At 43.4% G+C, this 25,859-nt stretch overlaps 1 protein-coding gene across 1 annotated transcript in view; it reads left to right on the top strand.

Annotated features, from left to right (window-relative positions):
- LOC122795078 (collagen alpha-3(IX) chain-like) overlaps window positions 1–25,859 on the top strand; it is a 167,433-nt gene that overhangs the window by 12,869 nt on the left and 128,705 nt on the right. Inside the window, exon 4 of the mRNA XM_044063653.1 lies at window positions 23,101–23,277. Within this exon, the coding sequence (XP_043919588.1) occupies window positions 23,101–23,277 (177 nt within the window). The remainder of the gene's footprint in view (window positions 1–23,100; window positions 23,278–25,859) is intronic.

Here is a 25,859-nt window from a genome sequence, read left to right on the forward strand (position 1 = left end):
GAAGCTGCAACTGTGAAGTGGAGCAGCAGGACAGAGAGGCAGACAGTAGCAGATGCAGCTGTGACAAACACAGGTACTGTAAAGTAATACTATCAAGGTGTACATACTGTGAACCCTCCATATGTGTTATTGGGCTGTATCCATATGTATATGAAGATGTGTAATGGGCAGTGGATATACAGCACCTATCAGTGAAGGCTGTACATACAGTTGTATGTGTGAGCATCTATGTGCACATATATATGTCGTTTGATCATAGGTTGTACTGCTATGTACTAATTAGATTACACAGCTATGTATGTTTAGCAGTATGTTAGTGTGTGTATACAGTAAGGTAGACATATATGCTGACATACCTGTCCAACATATGGCTATGTAGTTATGTCAACATATGTATGTGTATATATCTTATATGTATATATATACATATGATATGCATATATGTATACATACATAGAGAGAGAGATGTAGGACTACATAGACAGATGCTGATAGAATATTGTAGCGACATATCTATGTAATGCACACATGCAGAGATAGATATATGTAGATACATATACATAGACAGACTGATCTGACCACCTACAGGTATGATTGTATATGATGACCTGCAACACAGCCTGCCCCCTGTCGCCCACACCCCTCTGCCCCCACATCTACAGCAGAATATGTACATCAATATATATACATGTGCAAATGTATACAGACATATGTACATATATATATAAATAGACATATAGACATATCTTAATACATATATATATGTATAGAGAGAGTGAGAGAGATGTATACAGAGCTGGAGTGAGGCACATGTGTACAGATGTATTGCAACAGGTGCCTGGTGACAAAGGCACGGAGTGAACACCAGTGTCACATCCGGAGTATCATACCACAGTCCAGATCACCTACACAGGTAACCACCATATAAATGAGTGTCCGCCCACCACTGCATGTGTCAGGGGTGGTCAGGGTCAGACATGTGTACAATAGTGGCCCCAATGATAGTCACAGTGGCACACTATCCCTGGAATAGCTGCACATGGTATGTGTCCGCACACATGGTCAGTCAGGCATGGACATGTAGGTCGGTGTACCCCCCACAGCACGTAATGGATGCCATGGTATGGACCTCACACGACAGCAACAGATATGGAGAAGGACACAGTGACATGTACAACACGGTGACAATGCACCCAAACACAGTACCATTGCACAGTGACTGTCAACACCACAGAGTACACATATGCTGCCCACGACAGGTTACTACCCCAGATGCACATATGGAGGTCACACCCATGACAGATGTCCAACAGGCATTGTAGCACGCCCACCATCCACAACCTACCTGTCTGCTGTGTCGCCTGTGCCACTGCAATAGTGTGCACATGTGTAGGTATCGGTTCAAACTCACAGACAGGACACACACCCTGCAACAAACCACACAGTGTTAAGATGCGAGACTCCCCATGTGTACATGTCACACATACCCCTGCTGCATGTTACTCAGATAGGTAATATGCCATATGTGTCACCCTGTGTAACTGTGTGACGGCAGCAGGTACCATCACACCACATGTGTCACAATGGTCAGGTTAGCAGAACAGTACGCTGCTGTAGACACGGGGCATTAGCATATTGTATAGTATTGTATTACAATGTCATGTATTGTGTTGTATTGTATTGGTATGGTGAGGTGCCTCCTGCATGGAGTGGAACCACTGGTGCTGTGCCAGTGTACAGGTACATACCCTGTAGTCAAGGTAGTGTAACATAGCACCTCTATATGTGTGTTTAGCGCCTGTCAGAGGTTATGTAGCATGCAACTGGGGATACCAGCAGGTCCCGCCCATGTCGTGTATTCTGCTGACCTGCGGTGTCTCTCACCTGCACATCTGTGATGACCTTGAGGTTAGGGTCAGCAGGGATAACCATGCCTTAATACAGGGGAGGCGGGTGACACCTGCACTGACCCCTGTCCACCACAATGTCGTCTAGCTGTGGTGTCGGTGAAATATGTGTAGTGTACTACCCATGGGCATAGAGGATGGCTCCTGACCAGGTCACTAACATAGGTCAGGTAGGCCTCCTGGTCATCTGCAGTATCACGCTTGACGTCCCACTCAACATTGCCCATGTAGTCAGTGTGATGGGAAATAGATCCTTACCAGTGCTGCTCAGACATACCCTCCCTTCAGAGACTGATGCTCTGTCTTGCAGTAGCTTACATCAACTGTAATACAATCAGTATATGGCTGGGTTCGCTGACAGGATGCTGTCCCTTTGTGGACAGTGTCCTGGCCATATATGGGAATGCATGAGCCATGCGGTCTTGGAGATGTCTGTAGAAAGCAATTGTGTAGGGGTCAGCATTGTGGGTTGTCTCTGACAGTGGCCCAGTGGGCTGTAAGGATACCATATCACTGTTACAAAGTGTAACGTCTGTATCTGTAATGTTGTGCACTGTAGCCATCTGTGCTGGTGGTGGAGGTGGGATATGTATATCCAGGGCAAGCAGGGTGTGGTCAGCCCACAGTAGTCGATGTACGCCATACAGTACCTAGACACAAACCCCCAGAGTGAGGAGGTGCACCTCACCTGAATTGGTGTTCTGACTGCTGGTGTTCAGTAGTATGTCGCACGAAGCCTGGCAGGTACTGTACAACAGTTGCCGGCCGAGCACTGATACCTGGCCATCTACATGTGTATCCACCAATAGACAGACAGATGCTACATATGTGGGATATGTGGTATCATGACAGTCAAGTAGCATGTGTAGTATGTGTGCCAAGGTCTGCCAACATAGATTGCTGATACCATGTTATCTTTTTCCCAGGTACATGGCCCACCCAAGACATCCAACCTACTCCGTGGCTGAGGATGAGGAGATACACCAGAGCCTGGTGCGGACTATGCAACACTCTTTTCCCGCACCAGCCAGAATCAGCAGGTGAGGGCTGCACTGTGGCAGGACCTTGTCCGTCGGGTAAATGATATAGGCATGCATAATAGACATATGAGCAGGTACGACATCACTGCAGTGATTTGATTAGACATGTCCGCCAGCGTGCGTCAGGATATCCACAGGCAACAGGTCGCCACAGGTGGTGGGGTGGCTACACATCCCCACTCACCAGACTGGAGGGACTGCTCCTGAGTGTAGTGGCTCCAGTCCACCTGCAACAACAGCAGCAGACATGCGTCATGATGGAGGCTGGAGCCACAGCAGCAGGACAGTGAACGCAGGTAATATGTCATGTGTAGTTGACTGTTGTGTACACTGGTAGTTAATGCATGTGTGTGGTGTGTCCTTTGTTCGTAGCTGCCACCATAGTATATAATGTGCAAGCGTGATATCCGCAATATTAGTTGCAGACCTTTGAAAGGCAACTGTCGTACTCCTGACCTGTATCATACTCAGTAACAGTGGCACAGTTGTGCCCACTAACATTAGTTTCCTCATGTCTGCAGAACCCTCCGGTATCACTGCATTGCAGCCTATCCATGCTGGTGAGTGTCTATTTACATTACCTGTAAAGTTGTTGATAGTAATAGTACCTTTTGGCACACTTAGTGGTGCCCCTTGTATGCATGTAGGTGTGTCTGTGTCTGTGTGTCAATATCATGCATACTGAGTACTGTACAATTGTGTGAAACTGTGTGCATGTGTGCATGTGTGCATGTGTGCATGTGCACCCAGTATGTGTGCACGCGGTGCATGTGTGCATGTGTGCATGTATACATGTGCATGTGTGCATGTGTGCACCTGTGCATGTGCATGTGCATGTGTGTACCTGTGCATGTGTGCATGTGTGCATGTGCATGTGTGCATGTGTGCACCTGTGCATGTGTGCACGCGGTGCATGTGTGCATGTGCATGTGTGCACCTGTGCATGTGTGCATGTGTGCATGTGTGCACCTGTGCATGTGTGCACGTGCATGTGTGCATGTGTGCACGGCATGTGTGCATGTGTGCATGTGCATGTGTGCATGTGTGCACCTGTGCATGTGCATCGCTGGTAGTGTAGACATTGTAAACTGTGTTTCCTGTTTCCTTCCACAGGTTCTGTTGCTGCTCTGGTGTTATCTAGCAGGAACCTGAGTCAGGTGCCGTGGGTACTGCTACTGATGACATTGGTGTAATGGCACAGGACGGTATGCCAGGGTCCGCCATTGGTCAGCCAATTGACAGTACACAGCTGTCGACCCCATCCATGCGCACAGTTATCCTGCCAATACACCTTGTCACCACTGTCCCTAGGTGATGGACAGCATACAGTGGGCATTGACCAGGGTAATGTGGTATCTGCGGCACATGCTTCCCTACAGCAGCTATAGGCATGGCCCAGAGATGGTACCACACAGACAGATGTCCAGGGGTTCTCGTGGGAGCATCCATGGGCGACGCCTGGCAGACGTGCCCACAGAGGTCTTACAACCTCAGCTATGTTTCGACTGTCATGCAGGCACAGTCACGTATGGAACGGTACACCAGACAGGGTCTGAGGAGCTGGCAGCATGTCGCACAGCCATGACCGACGGTATGCGTGACATTGCGGCCGCCATCCGTGATTTCACCAATGTCGTAGACAGACGTTGTGGGGACATATTACACCGCTCCACAACTACATGTCCATGAGCCAGGGTGATGGTGGGCGGTTGTCGCCGTCGAGCTACGTATGCCAGCAACAGCAGCAGCTGGCAGTCGGCGTGGACGACAACAGGGCGCTGCCGCGTGTGCCAGCAGCAGCCCCAGCAATGCTGGGTCTGTGCTGTCATCAGACCGCCCAGGAGACCACGCACGTGGCTCTGGCCAGGCCCGACAGGGATCTGTGACCAGTCAACGAACACCTGCTTCTGATGACAGTACCCAGTCTGGGTTGGTACCGAATACGGTCTGTAGCACCCCTGCAAGGGACAGGTACCGTGTCCGTGGCCAGAGACACTGATCTGTATGACCTGGCAGGTACAGTCTGTGGCTGTCCACAAACACCAGTATATGGCAGCCATGAGGTGGAACTGTGTGCATCCATACACACATGCAAAATAACAACACCTAGGGCTACACGCACACACTGCATCAACACTGCCCCACCTTCTACTGCTGTCCCTCACCAACACACATACACAGACATGTCAATTGGTGGTATGGGTGGCTGACCCAGGCATACCAAGTTCACACCCTGTGCATATGATGAAACTGTGCCACCTCCTGCATTCTGTAACAACTGTGCAGGTACAGGTTAACATGTTGCTGATGCACAGGGTGACCACATAGATGTGTAGTAATAGTATCATGTTGTTAACAGTACTGTGTGCTGAATTAATTGTGGGTATACCACAGCATGCCTGATGCAGTATTTGTGTGATTGTCATGTCCTGTTGTCCACACCCATGGTAAGTACCATAGTGTATCATCTGCACATGTTGTCATACTGGTGGTAATGATGTCAACAGCAGGCTACATACATAGGTAGCACAGGGGATGGGTAATGAATGTAGTAATACACAATGATGGACATGTAAATTGCAAGTGGCATGTTGCCCACACTAGACTCTGCAATGCAGATGTGTGAGGATGTTGATATGTGCGCAGGACTACACAACTGGTACAGGACACACAGGAGCACACTAGCACTGCATGCACACATCTCATACCATGCTAGACAGCACCAACACACATAACGAACTGTCACAGGAGGGAGAGTCCCCATATATGTCAGGGATACTGTGGTGGCAGGCCAGGAGCATACATCCTACTAAGTATGGCACCACTGAGAGAAGGATCGGTGTCTGTTATTTGACATGTGTATTACTGCAGGTATGGGCACATGGGTTTCTATCCAGTGATTGTACATCCTGACAGTACATGCATGTTCGTGACACTTGTGTGCACTGAGACTGGACCCCAGCCATCTGACCAGTGTATTTCCATGTACATGCATAGCGCATGCATATTTGCAGTGTTACCTTATGGAACTGGTACAGCTTGTTTGTTGTACAATGGACTACATGGAGCCCTGTTCACTGTACCTTTGTTTGCATGCATGTTTGCTTGCAATTACCCTGAATACCGATCACACCTGCAATGCATAGTTATAGAGCTTCTGTGGACTCCTAGTGCCATCTGCATAGCCTACTATATGTGGCCATGTCCCACTTGACAGGTTGCCACTGTGTGACCTGTTCACATGTACATTGCCTGTGACACAGTGCATATGACCTGCCTGGCATGTGTCCACGTGAGCAGTCATATATGCTACTGCTACGTAGTCACAGGCACTACACCTTCACACATCCATCTCCTGTTGAACTACCTGCTTTGCTAGGGACAGCCTGCACCTGTCACCCCTGGCCTATCAGATATTGGCAAAGCCTCTTGCTACCCCCATAGTGCCTATGTTAGGCAGGGCTCACATGACAAACCCACCTTCATAGGTATCACAAGGGATAAGACACTAAGAGCAATGCTACCCAACGCAAGATGTCTAAACCCCAGATGCATGCACCCAAAACACTCCTTGGCATGGGAAACATCGATATCTGTGCAGTAACAGATGCCTGGTTCAGGGCTACTGAGAGCACACCAGCACTACCGGGTGTTACCCAGTTGATTTCTTTACTACAGTCACCAAGGCCATTGCCGAGATGAAGGTGGTTCACACAGCCTACCTGGACCTTGCAAACGCCTTCGCAACAATACCCACTTGGGCATTCTAGGGAAGCTCACCAGCTTAAATATAAGCCCCTATGTCACTAGATGGATTGCACAGTGGCTCAAGAACAGAACCCACATGGTTAGCATTGCTGGAGCCATGTCAGACCCCATAACAGTTACAGGTTGTGTCCCAGAAGGCTCAGTCCTGGGACCCTCTTGTTTGGTACATATTTATTGGAGGTACAGGCCAACACGGATGAACTGTGGTTGTCCAAATATGCAGATGACTGCAAACTGACACCATAATCGACTCCCAGCTGACACAAGCATCTTCCAAAGGGCATCATAGCAACAGACAACTGTGCCATGGCCGCCTGCTGAACAGTGTGTAGAAGGGGAATGTTCATCCTGTAGTCTGTTCACCTAGTTGCCAAAAGGGACATTGTCCTCACACACACTAACCCCCCTCAGCCAAAAACACACACTTGCCAATTGCAGGATTCAAACCCCTATCTGACTGCTATGACACGTGAGACGGGCGCATTAGCAGAGCACGCTATTTGCATTACTGGGGGTTTTCTCTTCCCCTGCTATACTTATAGAGTGCTGACATCATCAGTGTTTAGAAAAGGGAATGGGCATCCTGTAGTGTCGTATCCTATTTGCCAAAAGGGACACTTCCCTCACACACTAACCCCTCTCAGACAAACACACACACTTGCTATTCACAGGATTCAAACCCCTATCTAGCTATGTTATGACACTTGAGACGGACGCATTAGCAGAGCGCGCTATTCGCATTACTGGGAGGTTTTCTTTCTCCTGCTCTACTTATAGGGTGCTGACATCATCGGTGTTTAGAAAGGGATGGGCATCCTGTAGTCTGTTCACCTAGTTGCCAAAAGGGACATTTCCTCACACACTAACCCCTCAGACAAACACACACACTTGCCATTCACAGGATTCAAACCCCTACCTAGCTATGTTATGACACTTGAGACGGATTTATTAGCAGAGCGCGCCATTCGCATTACTGGGAGGTGCCTGTTCTCCTGCGCTACTTATAGGGTCCTGACATCACCCGTGTTTAGAAAAGGATGGGCATCCTGTAGTCTGTTCACCTAGTTGCCAAAAGGGACATTTCTCACACACTAACCCCCTCAGACAAACACACACACTTGCCATTCACAGGATTCAAACCCCTACCTAGCTATGTTAAGGACACTTGAGACGGACGCATTAGCAGAGCGCGTATTCGCATTAATGGAGGTTTCCTTTCTCCTGCTCTACTTATAGGGTGCTGACATCATCTGTGTTTAGAAAGGGAATGTGCATCCTGTAGTGTCTTTTCCTATTTGCCAAAAGGGACATTTCCCTCACACAGACTTCCACACACACCAACCTCACACACACACACTGAGCACTTGCAGGATTTGAACCCCTACCTAACTATGTAATGACACTTGAGATGGACGCATTAGCAGAGCGCGCTATTCGATTACTGGGAAGTTTCATTTCTCCTGTTGTACTTATAGGGTGCTGACATCATCTGTGTTTGGAAAGGGGAATGTGCATCCTGTGGGGAGTGCGCAGGCAAACACCAAGCACACTATGGCTAAGCTGTCATTCCCTAGGGCAAACAGCCTAGTGTTGACCTCTACACCATTATGTTTAATTGTCAAATGCACATTATTTGTTGCTGATAGACTGTTTGCATATCTTTATTGCCATAGCATTCCCTGTTGGTATGAACAACCTCTGCATCTGTGGGAAACTGTTTGCATATGGGAGGGATCCACTATATCACGTATGTCTCAGTCATTTAACTGTATGCACTGGGCAGACTGCTGTAATGTGGTTGGTTCCTGGCACAACACATAACAATACCAGATATGTGTGTCCCACTGCTAAACCAAGATTTGGACTAAGTGTGTGAGCATGCCCAGTTCAGCCTTCCATGGCATGTTGTCAAAGTGTGTGTGAGCATGCCCAGTGTGAGCATTCCATATGTTGGACTCTGCAGCCCACCACATTTGTGGATGTGTGAACTCCACAAACTATCACCCGTTTATGGTTGTGGGTTGTGTGTCATGTTGTGTAGTTACTGTACAACTGTTTTGTCCAACAGGAAATTTTACCCGTGCCCCAGGTTTCATTACTTTCTACATTGGGGAACACCTTTTAATTTTCACTGTATACCTTTTATAAGTTTCTGGGAGCTTTGACTGGTTGGACCCGTTTCCCGGGGTTTATGTTCCCTTTTTTGGGGTGTTTTGGCCCCGGTGGTTGGGGCCCGTTTTTGTCCTCTGAAAAAAAGTTGGCCCCCTTTCCTGTTTCCGATATGGGGGTATTTTAAAACCCGGCGGAACAGGTAAATTTTATTCCAAACTGGTTTTTAATTGAAAAATGGTGAGTGCCCCGCCATGGCTTTCTGTTTGGGGGGTTTTTTGCCCCAACCCCCATTTTAAGGGGGTTTATAATTTTTGCTGGTTAGTATCTTCCCCTGTTATTTTAAGAAGTTTTAACCCCGGGTAAACTTTACCACTTCCCCCATCAAGACCTTTTTGAGGAAATTGATAAAATGTTTAGGGGAGGCCCGACTTAGGGCCCCCTGGGTTGGGGGGGGCCGTGTTATGGAAAACATTTTGGGGACAGCTTTTCCTTTAAGCGTGCCCGGGGTTTCAGGTTCTTGGGGGTAGTTTATTCCATTCAGGAAATTTTTTAAAGGGCCCCTGTTTTTGTACCGCCCGGGAAAAATTCTGTGGGAAAGGGTGAATTTTTATTCCTTATTTTTGGGCCTGTTGGGGAACCTTTACCCTTGTGGGGTGTTTTTCTTTTAGGTTCTTTTCCCAGGGGATTTGCAATTTTACCCACTGTGGGGAAGGGTACTGCAGGGGGCCCCTGACCTTCCCAAATTTTGTTGGCCTTATGTTTGGGTTTTTGGGGATTTGGTATTGTTTCTGTTTAAAAACCCACCACAGTTTGTAAGCCGGGAAATTTTCCCCTTGTGTCCCCAAGGGTTTTTCATTTCATGGGTTAACTACATAAGGGGTTAACCACCAATGTGGTTTGGTTTTGGGCCCCCTTCTTTTATATTAGGGGTTTATAATTTCTTAATTGCCCCTTTTCTGGGCATGGCCAATGGCCCCCCGTTTTCTTTTCCTATTGGCCCTTTTGTGGGAGGGGTTGTTCAGGGGTGGGAAAATTTGGTAGGGTTTGTAGCCTCTGGAAACTGTTAACACATCCTTTTTTTTTTTGTTAGGGACATTTACCCAAGTCCAAGGAAAGCCCGGGGGGGATGCCATTATTCCCGGTTTGGGTGGTCTACAAAGGCTGCAAGCCCTTTTTGGGCCCGTCTGTTCTGCCTTGGCTGGGGGGTTTCAACCCCCTATGACATATTTTAATTTTTTTCCCCGGTGAGGCCTTTTTCTTTCTAACTGTAGGGTAGGGAAGGAACCCTTTGGGGAAGGGCCAGATTTTTGTGTTGGGGAAAATTGGGCCCCCAAAGACCCTTTTAATTTACCCCGTTTCAATTGAAATTTTTAAACATTGGTTGGGGCCCCGGTTCTGCACTTGGGCCCACCCTGGGGTTTCCTTTCATAAGGTTTTCCCCTATTTTAAATTTGTGGTACCTTTTTTGGATTTTCCATACTGTCCCTTTTTGGGCTTTGGGGATTTGGGGAGTGTTCGTACCCTTCAGGCAAAACCTTTGTTAAAAAGGACCCCTGGGTTTTCCCCTGCCTTTGGGTCATTTTTCCCGGGTAAGGGTGCTTTTGGGGTATGGATTTCATTTCCTTTTTTTTTTGGGTTTCCCGGGTTTTGGGGGAGGGCACCAAAATTTATAAACCTTGTGCTGGGGTGTTTTGGGGTTTTAGAGGGTTTCTGTTACCCAGCATCTGCCCCAATGGGGGGCCCCAGCAAGGGTTTTTGGGTTTGGGATTTTTAAAATTTTTTTCCCCATTTTTTGGGGTGGGGGTTTTTTTCCTTTCCACCGGTCATGGAGGTTTGGGAAAGGTTTTTGGGGGGAAAGGTGCAGGGCCCTAACTGTGGTTTCCCCAACATGGTTCCCAACCCCAGTTGGTCCCCCTTTGGGGGGAACCCTTAAATGTCCCTTTTTACAATTTGTTTTCTTCATTTTTTGGTTAATAGGTTCAAACTAGGCTACCACCCCGGGCCCTTTGGAAACCCTTGGCCCAGAGTTGGGGGCTTTTAGGACCCCGCATGGAATATTATCCAAATTTTATTTGCTTTGGGTGCCTCTTTTTTGGAATTTCAAGTGGGGCCCCCAGGAACTTACTTACCCTTTTTCCCTTTTTCAAAATTCCCGGGGTTTGGGGCAGGAGGGGTCTGCCCCAAAAGGAGTTAAATTCCCGGGCCCGGGTGTTTTTTCCCTTTTGGTTATGTTTGGCCCACCAGCACATTTTTTCCCATTTTATTTTTGTTGGGTTTTCTCTTTATCCCTCCTTTTGGTTGTGTTGTTTTCTGGGTGGAATGTTTTTCCCGTGTTTTTTGGGTTTTGGTTTCCCGGTGAAGGTCTTGTGGGACTGTGTTTGTGGGGTGTTTACCCCCTTGACTATTTTGGGGACCCCTTTAATCCCCCTTTTGGTGGGGGTTACCTTTAGGGTTTTTTTGGGGGGGGGGGGGTTTTCGGTAAGGGTAAAATTCCCTTAGGATTTACAGATTAATTTTTGGGGGGTGGTTGGGATTGTATGGGGACAGGGTTTTTGCCAATAGATGTGAATTCCTTTTTTGTTTTGTTTTTCACATGTAGAAACTTCCTACCCATTTTTGGAAAGGTGGGGGTCCCCCATCCCGGTTTGGCCCCTTGTGTCCCCGGTTTTTGGGGTTTAATCCCTTCCCATTTTTTAATGGGTTTACCCCCTAGGGGGTAATTTTTTGGGGGGCCCTTTTTGGTTTTTTTGGGGGGGGAAATTCAACTGTTTTCCGTGGGTTTTCCCGGGGCGGTTTGGGGGTTATTGTGTGTTAAGGGGTTTGGGCTTACCCTGACAATCACCCATCTTGCCCCTACCCGTTTGGTTTCACATGTTGCTTCCCTCCCTTTTGGGTTGGGCGTTTTCCTGGGCCGGTTTTTGGGTTCTGTTTTTCCCAATTTTTGGATAACTCCCTCCTTTTTATTTTTGTTTCCAAAAAGGGGGTTTGGGGCCTTTTAAACATGATTGGATAACCGGTAGTTCCCGGTGTTTCTGTCAGGAGGCTTTGGGGCAGGGTTTTGCCCCTGACGACCCTGGTGTTCTCCTTTTTTTGGGGAAAAGGGGTGGGACCTTTCAATTTTGGGGGGTCACCCTCCTTTTTTTAGCTTTTATGTTTTCTTCCACTTATGTTTTTTAGGGTGGTTTTGGGTTCCCCGTTTTTTTTCAGGCCGTTTTCAAAACTCCTATGGGGGGGTTTTTGGGAAGGGCCTTATCCCAATTTTTCAACCCCGGGGTTTTAAAGGGGTGGAGGCCCCAAGGGCCCCGGGGGGCAAAGGCCTTTTTCCAAAACCAATTTACAATCCCCAAGCAGGGGGCAGCATTGGATCCCCTTTGGAAATTGGGCCCCATAATGTTACTTGCCTTTTTGACTTCATTCCCTGTTTCTTTGTGGCATTATTCTTGGTAAAGGGGAGGATGTTGCAAAAGGTTAGGGGTCATAAGCCTGGGACTTTCTTTAACCAAAAGCTTCTTTTCCTTTTAGGGGGTCTAGGGCGTCTTCGGTCCCTTTACACCCCTGGACATGTTTTTACATTTTCAATTTTTGGATCCCTTTCATATTTCGGAAGTGGATATTGGGGCCCCACAGGCCCGTTATGTCTTTCCTTGCCTCTTTGCCGGGCCAGGGCTACTTTGGGCACCCCCCTTTCCCGTATCAGGCCCGGGTTTTTTCCCCCTTCTGGGCCCGTGATGGTTTTGGGAAAGGGGGGGTTTTTTGGACCCCATGTGGGTTTCTGGCTTTTTGGAAGGTTTTATTGGGTGTCCTGCTTTGGGCCTTGTTGGTGTGCTGGGTTAAATTTCCGCCCCGGGGAAGTACTTGAGGGGGGGAAAACCCCCAAACCCCCTCTTTTTTTTTTTTTTTTTTTTTTTTTTTTTTTTTTTTTTTTATTTTTTTTTTTTTTTTAATTTTTTGTTTTTTTTTTTTTTTTTTTTTTTTTTTTTTTTTTTTTTTTTTTTGATTTTTTTATTTTATTTTTTTTTTTTATTGTTTTTTTTTTTTTTTTTTTTCTTTTTTTTTTTTTTTTTTCTTTTTTTTTTTTTTTTTTTTTTTTTTTTATTTTTTTTTTTTTCTTTTTTTTCCTTTTTTTTTTTTCTTTTTTTTTTTTTTTTTAAAAAAAGAAAAAAAAAAAAAAAAAAAAAAAAAAAAAAAAAAACAAAAAGAAAAAAAAAAGAAAAAAAAAAAAAAAAAAAAAAAAAAAAAAAAAAAAAAAAAAGAAAAAAAGAAAAAAAAAAAAAAAAAAAAAAAAAAAAAAAAAAATTTCATTTTACGGGGGTTTGGTTTTTCGGGGGGGGTTTGGCCCTCCAAATTTATTTTGGGCCGGGTTTCCCTGTTTCAGGTTTTTTGGGGTTTTCCTTGGAATTGGGGTGTTTCCCCCCCCTTTTTAGGCCAAAAAAAGGGCCCCCCAAGGGGTTGGGCCCCCTTTAAAGGGTTTTTTGGCTTTTTTGGGGGAAGGCCTTGCCTCAGTATTCTGTTACAGCACAGTTATCAACATTCTCCATACTGGGTGGGCTTAGTCTGCATGCATCTTGCTGTTTGACCTTATCCCTTATCTGATTCTTATCCGTTCTGGTACCTATGGAGATAGGTTTGTGTTCTCGCCTTCCTATTCAGGGCACACTGTGCATGACAACAGCCTTTGCCAGTATCCATACGGCCTGCACTGATAGGTGCACGCCAGTCCTGGCAGGTGGTGCATCATGTCATGCTCAGCATGTCATCCCAGACTGGCACACAGTGGGTCCCCTTTGCCTAACTGCATTACTTTGGACATTGTTGCACTTCATCATCTCGTTGTCCTGTTGTGGCATGCTGCTTGTTGAGGGTAGGATGTTAGGCGGGTCCTCGGTGTGCATATGGTACTTGGTGTTACATTACTTGACACATAGCATTCATGCCTCAGGTGGTGCTGCAGGGCTGCCTCTGTCGGATGCACATATTACACTTCCCTGTACATGTTTGTGAGCAGGTTGTGTCACATTAGGCATCCCTGTTACTATATGGTGAGTCGGGAGTGGTATCATTCCCAAGGTTCCTACTGAGCCAATGTATGTGCTATCGTTGCCTCTTTGCCAAGGCCAGGGCATACTGGGCACGCCTCCTTCTGCCTACTGGGGCAGGCTCAGGTTGTTCCTCCTCCGAGTCACGCTGTGCCTGTGGTGGCCTTGGCGATGGTGGGGCTGTTTGGCCCAGCCCTATGTTGGTCCTGCTGCAGCTGTTTTCGCCTGATCATATTATGTAGCATAGCACATACCATGACAATTTGGGTACATGTAGTTGGTGTGTACTGCAAGGCTCCACCAGATGTGTCCAGACACCGGAACCGTGACTTGAGCAGCCCAAACACACGCTCTATTACATTACGTGTTTGTCGTGTGCCTCATTATGGCGTTCCTGTTCAGGTGTGTGTGCGTTTCTGATGGGTGTCATCAGCCACGGCTCCAGTGCATATCCTGCATCCCCCACTAGGTGTCCGTGTGGGATGTCCCCATTGGCAAATGTCTGGTACAGCTTCGTCAAATGCCAGATGTGGGAATCATGGTAGCTCCCAGGGCAGCCAGCACACATTCATTATTATGCCCTGGGCATCACACATGACCTGGCAGTTGATGGAGGGAAGCCCTTGTGGTTTATGTAGGCCCTACCGCCTCCTGCTGGTGCTTTGATGCGTATGTGCGGCAGTCTATGGCACCCAGTACCTCAGGGTATTCCGCTATTTGCTGGAAGAGGCGATGTTGCTGGCCAATACCTCACGGGCATTGGGGAAGTATACATGATCACCGACATGTGCTGACATGGCATCCAGGAACTGGTGCAGTACCCTGGAAGCTGATGCCTGTGATATCCATATCATATCGCCAGTTGGTCTCTGGAAGGTACCTGTTGCTAGTATTCTTAGGCCAACACATACCTTGGTTTCCACTGGGATGGGTTCCCCTCTGTTGGTTCTGTGTGTGAGGCGTGGCCTGCACAGCTCAACTATTTGCTGCAGGAGGTCTCTGTCCACTCTATAGCGCTCTACTATCTCCAGCTCATGTAACCCGTGGTAGGTGACCCTGGGCCTGTACACTCTTCTCCGTCTCCTCACTGCGGGTTGTCTGGCACCATCTGCATTGTCACCACCCTCAGCAAGTCGCCTATGTCTCATTATGACAGCTATGGCAGCCCCTAACATTTCTGCTCTGAGTTCAGCTTTTTCAGTTTTCACTTCTGATAACTTAACTCCTGTCTTGCAGTGTCTCTTGAGAGAAATATTCTGCACTGCTGTTTGCAGAGTTTTAAGTGCTTGGCTGGCCTAGTATTCTGCCTGTGTAATTGCCTGCATCTAATTGTTTTCACCTGCTAGCTCCAGCAGTATTCCCTGCTAACTTCCTAGTACATCTGTTGCTTCCTTTTTCCTCTCTGTTTCCTCAGGGTGGAGCCGTGCTCAAACCAGCAGAAACATGCTCACAGTGGCTTACACGCGTGCGCACATACTTACACAGTTCAGAATCTGCTTATTCGGTTTTAAACGCGTGCACGCCCGCACAAACAGTGTTAAACATCTCCCAACACGCTCCCACATGCTCAGTCTGCCTTACACGTGCGCACACTGCCTTACACTCACGCACACTGCCTTACACGTCTTACAAGACGCTTCATGCCATGGCGCGTGCGCATACACGTCCAGCAAGAAACTTTGGTGTAGGCAACAGTGTACACCTTCCATTTCTTGGCTTTCTCATGTTTACTTGGAGGCACACCTCCTTCCTTGATACCTCTCTGACATCTGTCATGTAACTCTACCTTCCAATGACTTTTATCCCTTTCTGCCATTCCCCCCTGTGATGTCACCTATCTCCTACTCTGTTCCTCCCCCTTCTGTAACTCTTACACTACTCAGACTGTGCTCATTTGCTATGTGACAGTGGGATTCAGTATCCTTACCCTAATTTGCATCAGATTGCCTACTAATGCTTAGTTACATCTCTTAGACTTGGCTTCCCCCCTTGGCAACCACTACACGGTGGCCATGTTGGTTTTCCTATGCTGGTCCCTCCATTGACATTCCATGTATTGCATAAAACCTACATTTGTAGGTTTAAAACCTTTGTTTTTATGTTTTATGCAGCGCAGCCCGTTATGCTGGCCGCGCTGGTTTACACATCGGCAATTGCCGAAAAAAAAATATATATATTTTTAATATTTTTGCATGGGGTTGCATTGCCAATGGCCACATATTTGGCCATTGGCATGCTGCCTATAACATATGCACCCTTTATTTGGAGCTGACATGGCTCCATTGCGTGTTTGCGAAGCGTGCTCAGTTGTCAACTGAGTACATTTCTGCAGCTAACACGGCTCTTACACGGGCTGTTCTTGGCTTCCTGGATCGCTGATCAGCCTCATTTGCATGCTATTCGGCTGCAAGTGGGCTGATTAGCTTAGCCACGCCCACTCCGTGTAAGAGCCGTGTTAGACTGACTCTTACACGGACTTTGGGCTGTTCCTGGATCGTGAAGGCTACATGGAGTCTTGCACTACTCTAAGACTCCGTGTAAGCCTTCGTGAATCCGGCCCTATGTGAAACATTAAACACTGGCCAAATTATGAAACGTTATTCTAAAGAAGTGTGTTCTTTTAAGATGCCATTTTTTAGTATATGCCCCTGTTTTAGCATAGTAATTTTTGAATACTAATACATTACTGAGTATAAAGAAGCAAATATGATTTAGAATGATAAGCAGAGAATATTAAAATGTATTTATTATTATTGCAGAGAATAATATATGATGAAAGTATGCATAGATAGGGAGAAGACCTGGATGTTTCATATATATATGTGTGTGTGTGTGTGTGTGTGTGTGTGTGTGTGTGTGTGTGTGTGTGTGTGTATATATATATATATATATATATATATATATATATATATATATATATACTTCTACTCACCAAAATTACAGTCCTTCAAATTTCAAACAGCCAACTCCACTTCAAAGAACTACATTCTATTGAAAGCACAGACTACCGAACTTCGTTCCCTGGGAAACTAACCACTTGGCCATGCCATCAGGGTGAACTTTGCCCTTTTCCCCAGTGTAGTGTGATCTTGGAATTGGCATATTTAGTTGGAGGGTATGGGTGGGTTTAATTTTTTTCCGTCCATTTTTTTTCCTTGGTGGCCAAATGGTTCGTTTCCCAGGAAAAGGAGTTGGGTACTCACTGAAGTAAGTCAGCTGTTTGAAATTCGAAGAACTGTAATTTCAGTGATTAAAAGTTGACCCATTAGACATATATATATATATATATATATATATATATATATATATATATATATAGATAGATAGATATATACCCACTTCCATTCTAACTAATCCATTAGTGACTCCAGAGCTACCTTCATGACTAGACTTAGGATGTCACCTGGGACCTCTTGTATGTTTTTTTTTGTTCAAAGGAACTCTATTGTTCTTTTTTTCCAAGAACAAGACATAAATATTCATTTATAATAGCGATATAATGATAATGATAAAATAACAGATTTAAAAATGTAGAATAAATTCAAACTATAAGCAATATATACAAATACCTGAGTTCAGTAAGTGAAAAATCTGAAGCTCCAAAAAGGGAAAAAAAAATTATTTTCCCTTCTCTTGCATGTTTTGGAGTCTCCCAAGACACCATTTTCTGTATCTCCATTTTGCTATCTTTTTTTCATTATATGTGTCATTGTTCTGGTGATGTCAGTCTAATCCACTGTTCAGTCATGTCTGGTATGTCCTTCTGTCCTAACTGCACTTCAACAGTGGTTATCAATAGCTTCTGGGCTCTGTGATAACTGTTGTCTGCTGTCAAACTAAACTGTGATATTAAAAAAGAAAACATCCTCCTGCCCAGCTGACAGTGACCCTGTCAGAATTATAAGTGCCCTTAACAAACAACACTTTCAGTTCATATATTGTGTAAATTTAGTGTGATCGACATTCTGATTATGAGCTTCTTTCATCCACACTCCTAACAAACAACACTTTCAGTTCATAGCTTGTGTAAATGTAGTGTGATCGACATTCTGATCATGAGCTTTGTTCAACCACACTCCTAACAAACGACACTTTCAGTTCGTAGCTTGTGTAAATGTAGTATGATCGACATTCTGATTATGAGCTTCTTTCATCCACACTCCTAACAAACAACACTTTCAGTTCGTAGCTTGTGTAAATGTAGTGTGATCGACATTCTGATCATGAGCTTCATTTATACACGCTCCTAATGAAAGCTCTGACTCCTCTCCTAAGTTAAACCATCATCAAGGGCAACACAAGGGCTGTTACTGCTTGTGTATTCCTCAGATAGATTGCTCTATGGATCCAGTGCTCTTAGCTTTGCCAAGCTTGATCAAATTTCCAGTAAGACTGCAAGGTTTATTTCTAGTCTTCCTTTTGTTATCTTCACTGTATCCATCCATATACAAACCATTTTTACCATCTTTTGCGTATGGGGTCAGGGGGGTCACTTCACCAGTGACAATTATTTAAAGCCAAGGTTTACACCCCTGGGTGGCTAGCCCTGCCGTGATAATTCATCCACACTACACACTTGCATGCAAACTCACACCTATGACCAATTTAGAGTGTCCAATCCACCTCCTGCATGTCTTTGAAATGTGAGAGGAAACCAGAACACTCAGAGGAAACCCATGCGAACACAGGAAGGACATGCAGACTCCACGCAGAAGGTACACTAGATAAGAATGAAACTGGATAACCTCTTGCTGTGTGGTAACAACGGTCTCTGCTGTGTCACTGTACCAGTACCACCCATTTTATCTTGAATATCCACAAATTAAATGACTTGAAGTCTTACCTATCAGTCTCACTACTATGTTTATTTATTTATTTATTTATTTTATATTTGTTGACCGGGCTAGTCTAGCTGGATACATATCCATTTTCAGTAGAGGCCCGGGGAGAAAAGCTCCAAGCATGAGTAAATTATAACATTTAAACATTCAAAAAATGACTAGTTTCAATTACATAGCAAGACATACTAAGAAATGTTATTAATTTGTGAACAATGTATGGTTTCATTAGAGTAGGTGTAAGAAAGAATCAAGTATTAGTTCTTTAGTAGGTGTCATGTACAATCAGACAAGAGGTTACAGTATTTGAACATTAGCATTCCTTTGAAAAAATAAATCATTAAGTCAGCAAAAAGAAGAGAATGGGAAGGAGAAGGTGCAGGTAAAAAAGAGTGGGGGGGGTCGTAATTATTCATGAGTTGTAGGGGGGTATATGTTCTGGAAGCAGGAGAGGAAAGGGGGAGGAGAAGAAAGAAAAGTATGATTCAATCAGGCTTTGAGCAGGGGTAAAGCCAATGTATTTTTAGGTGATCTCTGAGGTGTTTCTTAAAGATTGGTGTAGATGAGAGAGAAGTGAGTGTACTAGGAAGTTTGTTCCAGATTCTACCCACAACATTGGAAAAGAGTGACTCTCCCGCTTTGTTATTAGATAAACTGTTGGCAATAAGTAATTTATTAGCTGAGCGTAGTGTTGTAAGATTTTTATATGGGGAGATCAAATTAGAGAGGATAGGAGTATTAGTGGGATGGTGCAGGATTTTTTGTGCAATCACAAGTTGATTGTAATGTAGCTGGTTTTGTAGTTCTAGCCATCTGAGTTGTTTAAGGTTAAGACAATGGTGGGTTCTATATGGAGAGCCAGTGGCAAATCTGGTTATGTTATTGTAGCTAGTTTCCAGTTTGGTGAGATTATGCTTTGAAAGATTGGTATAAATGGCGGATGCATAGAATAGGGTAGATGTAAGATGAGTCTGGGCAATGGATTTCCTAGCTAGTGGGGTAAGGAAGGGTTTTATTCTATACAGGGAGCCTAATTTTTTATTGACAGATTTAATAGTATTGTTAACATGGGCATCAAAGTTGAGGTTATGGTCAATAGTTACGCCAAGAAGATGAGCAGTAGAATCAGGGGAAATACAGGTTCCATTGTCAGAGGTAATAGTGAAGTGGATCTGTGTTGATTTTTTGGTGGGAGAAAAAAGTAGTAGTTTAGTTTTTTTGGGGTTAAGAAGAAGGCAGCGTTGGGTGAACAATTTTTCAACTGTGTTGAATACATTTTGTGTAAGGGTCTGGAGAGAGGAAGAAGACTTGGCAGTACAGATAAGAGTAGAGTCATCAGCATATTGTATACAGGTGGATTGTGGAAAAACAGTATGGAGATCATTAATAAAGATGGAGAAAAGAAGAGGGCCTAGGATAGAACCTTGAGGAACTCCAGTGCTCACTGGGAGGTGTGTGGATAGATTATTGTCCCAGAGTACTGCTTGCTGTCTATTTTCCAGATAAGATTTGAACCAAAGGATTGCTTGTGGGTCAAGAGATTGGGCTTTTAGCACATTTATAAGTAGGTTGTGATTGACCATGTCAAAGGCTTTAGATAGGTCAATAAATAGAGCGGCTGAGAGAGAGTTATTGTTCCGATTCCTGTTTATGCAATCAATAAAAGTTAGCAGGGCAGAAGTAGTGCTATGAAAGGGCCTAAAACCGTGTTGACAATTAGCAAGCAAGTTGTTGTGGAGAAGGTGCTGAAGTAGTTGATGGTGAATACATTTTTCCATAATTTTGGCTAATGGGGAGAGTAGAGCAATTGGTCATTCTCTTTCTTACATAAAGTATCGACATGTGAGTTGCTGAACTACATACTCAAATAGCAAATCTCACTGTGAACTTTATACTCTTTTGATACTAATTTCCTGAGCCATGCAATTTACAATAGTTTTGACAACTCTACCACTGCATTTTTAGAATGCATGTTGTTCAATGAATTACCTCAAGCCAGCAGAAATTATACTAGCAACATAATACCCAAAATCCATAAAAAATCATGCCCTAAAAATGTCACTGTCCTTACCAAACCATGTAACCACCCAAACCAACTCTCTTTATCACATTTGCAACTGAATTATGTTGTCATTGATCTTATTATATTGTCATTCTCTGCCATCTTCACAATGTGTACAGTTTGAGAAAACCTCTAAACGTATTATTATTATTATTTGGCATAAGTAACTGAGAACTGGTTAAACCAGATGGACAGCTGACTTGATTTTGCTAGTGGATTTTATGCAAGCACAATAACTGGAGGAAAGAGAGACCTGTGGTTAAATATATTTATGTCAAACAGAGTTATGATTGGGTTCATTCATATTATTTTTCTTTTTCCTTGCCAATAAGTCATTTAGCCTTTCATATTGTTAGTTAAAATTGCACAATAAATGAGATTTTTCATCTTCCACCCTCTATCCAAAGACTAAGAACTCGAGGTTAAGCCATTATTTTTATATTCCTATGGAGTGTGGGGTGCTGTGTAGGAAAGTCAGTTGTGTTGCTTAGCATCTAGGTTTTTGTTCTCCTTGCCTTTTCCACTTCTAGAGTGAGGGTTAGTAAATGTGGATCAATGTGCCTTTTAGCTTTTTGTAGCCAGCATTTTATATATGATTCTGGATGCTGGGGGGGGGGGGTTAATGGAGAGTCAGTTTGTTTCCTTATTTAAAACAATTTGCTCTCCACTTTTCAGACTATTAGGTTGTCTGCTGCTCAAACTGCGGCTGAACCAAGCCCCCCCTTAAGCTGAATGTCTTACTCCTAAGGTCCCCAAATACTGCCTCAAATCTTTACCTTCCTGAGAACCACAACCCCCATAATACACTGTACTGACCATGTTTACTCAGTAATTGGCCCCAAGTTCTATAATTCCCTTCCTTTTACTCCTATCCGTCTTCACTTACATTCAGCCTCCCATCAGTCCATCTCCTTCACAATCTCTCATTCCTCGCGTCTCCCCCCTTTCTCTCTACCCTTCTTTTCTTCCTGCTATTACATCCGTCTTGCTTCCCTCCTTGTTCTTTTCTTCTCCCACTTGAAATGTACGTATTACACAAAGGCAATGTTTTTCTATAGTACGATTACTTTTATACAATACTACTTTCTGTTACCACTGATTTTGTTGTAATTTTGCCTCATTTGGTTGCGTTTTACATTTTCCCAGGTGGAGTTGTGAATGATCAATGAGGATCATTGCCTTATTCTAATGAACACATTTTAAATAAATAAAAACAAAATATTTGCAGCCATGACTTCTTTCAGTCAGCTCACTTTCTTACAAAGTCAGTATCTTAGCCTTTGTCACAGAATCATAAGCCATGCTAAATGCATTTGCTGGCCATATTTAATACATCCTGGATTTTTTTCTTTGCCTTCATGATTCATTTATTTACCTGTGTGCTTGGGCTATTGGATGTCCAACAGATTGAGTTAGAATCTTGTGCAGAATGCGCCTTTGCTCATCAGGTCTTACCTTTGGTACCAGTCGCCTGGTTGGCTGAGATCTGTCCTGACAATCAGCAGCTTTAAAACTGCCAAAAAAAACTACCTTTTGCTACATTCTGTTTTAGATCTCTTTCTGACCTGGCTTTGAATAGTTGAGCTTAATTTACTATTGCTTTTTACTTAGTGAATGTTGTTTTCCCCATATTTATTTATTGCAGCAGTAATTAAATAAAATATACATAAATAGATCTAAACTTGAATATTGGTTAGACATTCACACTAGTGCAAGACTGAAAACTACACTAATGGAAATACAAGGCATCATCATTACACAGCACTTTTGTTTGATTTTTCCCTTATTTGTGTTTGCTCTGTCATACTGTGCAAGTCTGATGATAATATTTATTTCATTTTCTCAGTCCTCAAGTGAGAGAAGTTGCAACTAAATCCAGATAACTTTGTTTCTGAATGTACTCTTTTTCTTACCCACCTAAGCTGATGTATGTACAATTACTACTTGCTAATAACTGAAAAAAGAGAAAAAAAGACATGTTGCAGTGAACCTGGCACTTAAAGAAGCCTGCTTTAACAGATAAGAAACAATTCTATGGTGTTGCACTAAAATTACATTAAGTTGCTTTTTCAAACACGGTATTATGCTCTTTTATTCTTTAATAAATGCTTTAACATAAGATATTGTATGCTGAAGAATATATATATATATATATATATATATATATATATACACACACACACACACACACACACACACACACACACACACACACACACACACACACACACACACACAATGGGTTTATGATTATGTTGTTAAGAAACTGCTTCCTGTATAATTTACTTCATTCTTTTTCTTTGTATTTTTTTTTTTGTTTGATTTATGTACTTTAAGGGGCCTGCTTACCCAGCAGCTCGTGTAATCGAAGTTTGCAAAAAAGTTTTCCTGGAGCAAATGTCAATGTATGCAAGCATAGTGAGAAGGAAATGTGCCAGTGCATGTCCACTATATGGAGATGTTCCAATGGGACCCCCAGGACCACCTGGTAGGTCTGGCCCCCCTGGACCAGATGTAAGTATGCACATTGTCATGTATTATATGGAACTGCCCTCTGTTCTGTTTTGAATAGAAATGCAATGCTAAAGTCACAGACTATTCGCAGATAAAATGCATTTATCTAGAGAGCAGAAATATTCAAATGGGAATTTTTAGCATGTGAGCCTGCCCTGGGCCAGATTTCACTCACAAATTGACAGTAATGTGAGAAGGTAGGAACTGCTTTATTTAAATGAAACACTGTTGTTATTGGGTGCTGGAACAACTTTATGTTCAACCACTAAATCAATTAAATTATTGCGTTGAAATCATTCCAGTTATAGGTTGCTGACTTTAGTCCAGTAAAAGTAGAAGAAATCAAAACAACAGAGTTAGAGCTTTGTAGTTCATCAAATGCTTCAAGAGAATATTACAATGATGTTTTTCTAAGAAGGAAAATACCGAGTCATGCACAAAGTATTTGTTGTCTGTTGTAGATAAGATACTGAGGTTTCTGACACCATAATTCATGTACATGTGCAGAACTTGGCTGGAATTTCTACTTCCTACATCAGTGAATAACAGAAGAACAGATAATTCTTTTCATGAAAGCTTGTGTAATTCCATGCGTTGTGTTTTCATCTGGAAAAAAAATGAGAACAAACCTTCTATTGTAACACAGAACATGAAAATGAATGTTTTTTTTGTATTATAGCTTGAAACATTGTCCTCACTTTTAGTTACCCACTAATTATAACTGACCATATCACCATTAATTTGGAACATACCTGAACTGATAAATTGTAACTAATTTCATACTTTGATTAGATATGCACTTTAGCAGTGCATATTTCAAAAACAAAATTTAGTTATTATTTCAGATATTCAGCTAGATCATTAAAACAACACTTCCAATCATAGCTTTACATCTTGTACTTACTGAGTTCTGGGTAACTGTAGGTTTCACCAGGCTTTAGCACTTTAAGTACAGTGGATATAAAAAAGTTTATACAACCCTGTTAAAATGTCAGTTTTTTTGTGATATAAAAAAATGAGACCACAATAAATCATTTCAAAACTTTTCCCACCTTTAATGTGACCTATAACCTGTACAATTCAGTGGAAAAACAAACAAATCTATTAGGGGAAAAAATATAAAAAATAAAAAATGTACAATCCGTTGGTTGCATAAGTGTGCACACCATTAAACTAATACTTTTTTGTGTGTGCACACCCTTAAACTAATGCTTGGTTGAAGCACCTTTTGATTTAATTACAGAATTCAGTCTTCTTGGGTACACACCTGCCATCAATTAAAGAGACTCTTATTAATCCCAAATAAAATTCAGCTGTCCTAGTAGGATTTTCCTGACATTTACTCAGTTGCTTGCTACAGCAAAAGCCATGGTTCACAGAGAGCTTACAAAGCATCAAAGGGATCTTATTGTTGAAAGGTATCAGTCAGGAGAAGGGTACAAAAAAATTTCCACAGCATTGGATATACCATGGAACACAGTGAAGACAGTCATCAAAAAGTGGAGAAAATATGGGACAACAGTGACGTTGCAAAGAACTGGACATCCCTCCAAAATTGATGAAAATACAAGACGAAAACTGGTCAGGGAGGCTGCCAAGAGACCTACAGCAACACTGAAGGAGCTGCAGAAATTTCTGGCAAGTACTGGCTGTGTACTATATGTGACAACAATCTCACATATTCTCCATATGTCTGGACTATGGGGTAGGGTTGCACGACTGAAGCCTTTTCTTACACAGAAAAACATCCAGGCCTGGCTAAAATTTGCAAAACAATACATCAAGTCCCGCAAAAGCATGTGGGAAAATGTGTTAGGGTCTGATGAGAACAAGGTTGAACATTTTGGCTACAATTCCAAAAGGTACGTTTGGCGCAAAAGCAACATTTTACATCAAGAAAAGAATGCCATCCTCACGGTGAAGCATGGTGGTGGAAGTATTATGCTTTGGGGTTGCTTTTCTTTAGCTGGAACTGGGGATTTAGTCAAGGTGGAGGGAATTATGAACAGTTCCAAACACCAGTCACTTTTGGCCCCAAACCTTCAGGCATCTGCTAGAAAGTTGAAGATGAAAAGGAATTTCACTTTTCAACATGTCAATGACCCCAGGTATACATCCAAATCAACAAAAGAATGGCTTCATCAGAAGAAAATTAAAATTTTGGAATGACCCAGCCAAAACCCAGACATATATCCAATAGAAAATCTGTAGGGTGACCTGAAGAGGGCTGTGCACAAGAGATGCCCTCGCAATCTGACAGATTTGGAGTGCTTTTGCAAGGAAGAGTGGGCAAATATTGTCAAGTCAAGGTGTGCCATGCTGATAGATTCCTACCTAAGAATACTGCATGCTGTAATTAAATCAAAATGTGCTTCAACAAAGTATTAGTTTAAGGGTGTGCACACTTATGCAACCAGCTTATTGTACATTTTTTTTATTTTTTATATTTTCCCCTAACAGATTTGTTTGTTTTTCAATTGAATTGTACAGGTTATAGGTCACATTAAAGGTGGGAAAATTTTTGAAATGATTGATTGTTGTCTCATTTTTTTATATCACAAAAACCTAGCATTTTAACAGGG

The sequence above is a fragment of the Protopterus annectens genome, chromosome 2.part1 (assembly GCF_019279795.1).
Source record: "Protopterus annectens isolate FY-2018-M chromosome 2.part1, PAN1.0, whole genome shotgun sequence".
Taxonomy (NCBI): Eukaryota; Metazoa; Chordata; order Ceratodontiformes; family Protopteridae; genus Protopterus; species Protopterus annectens.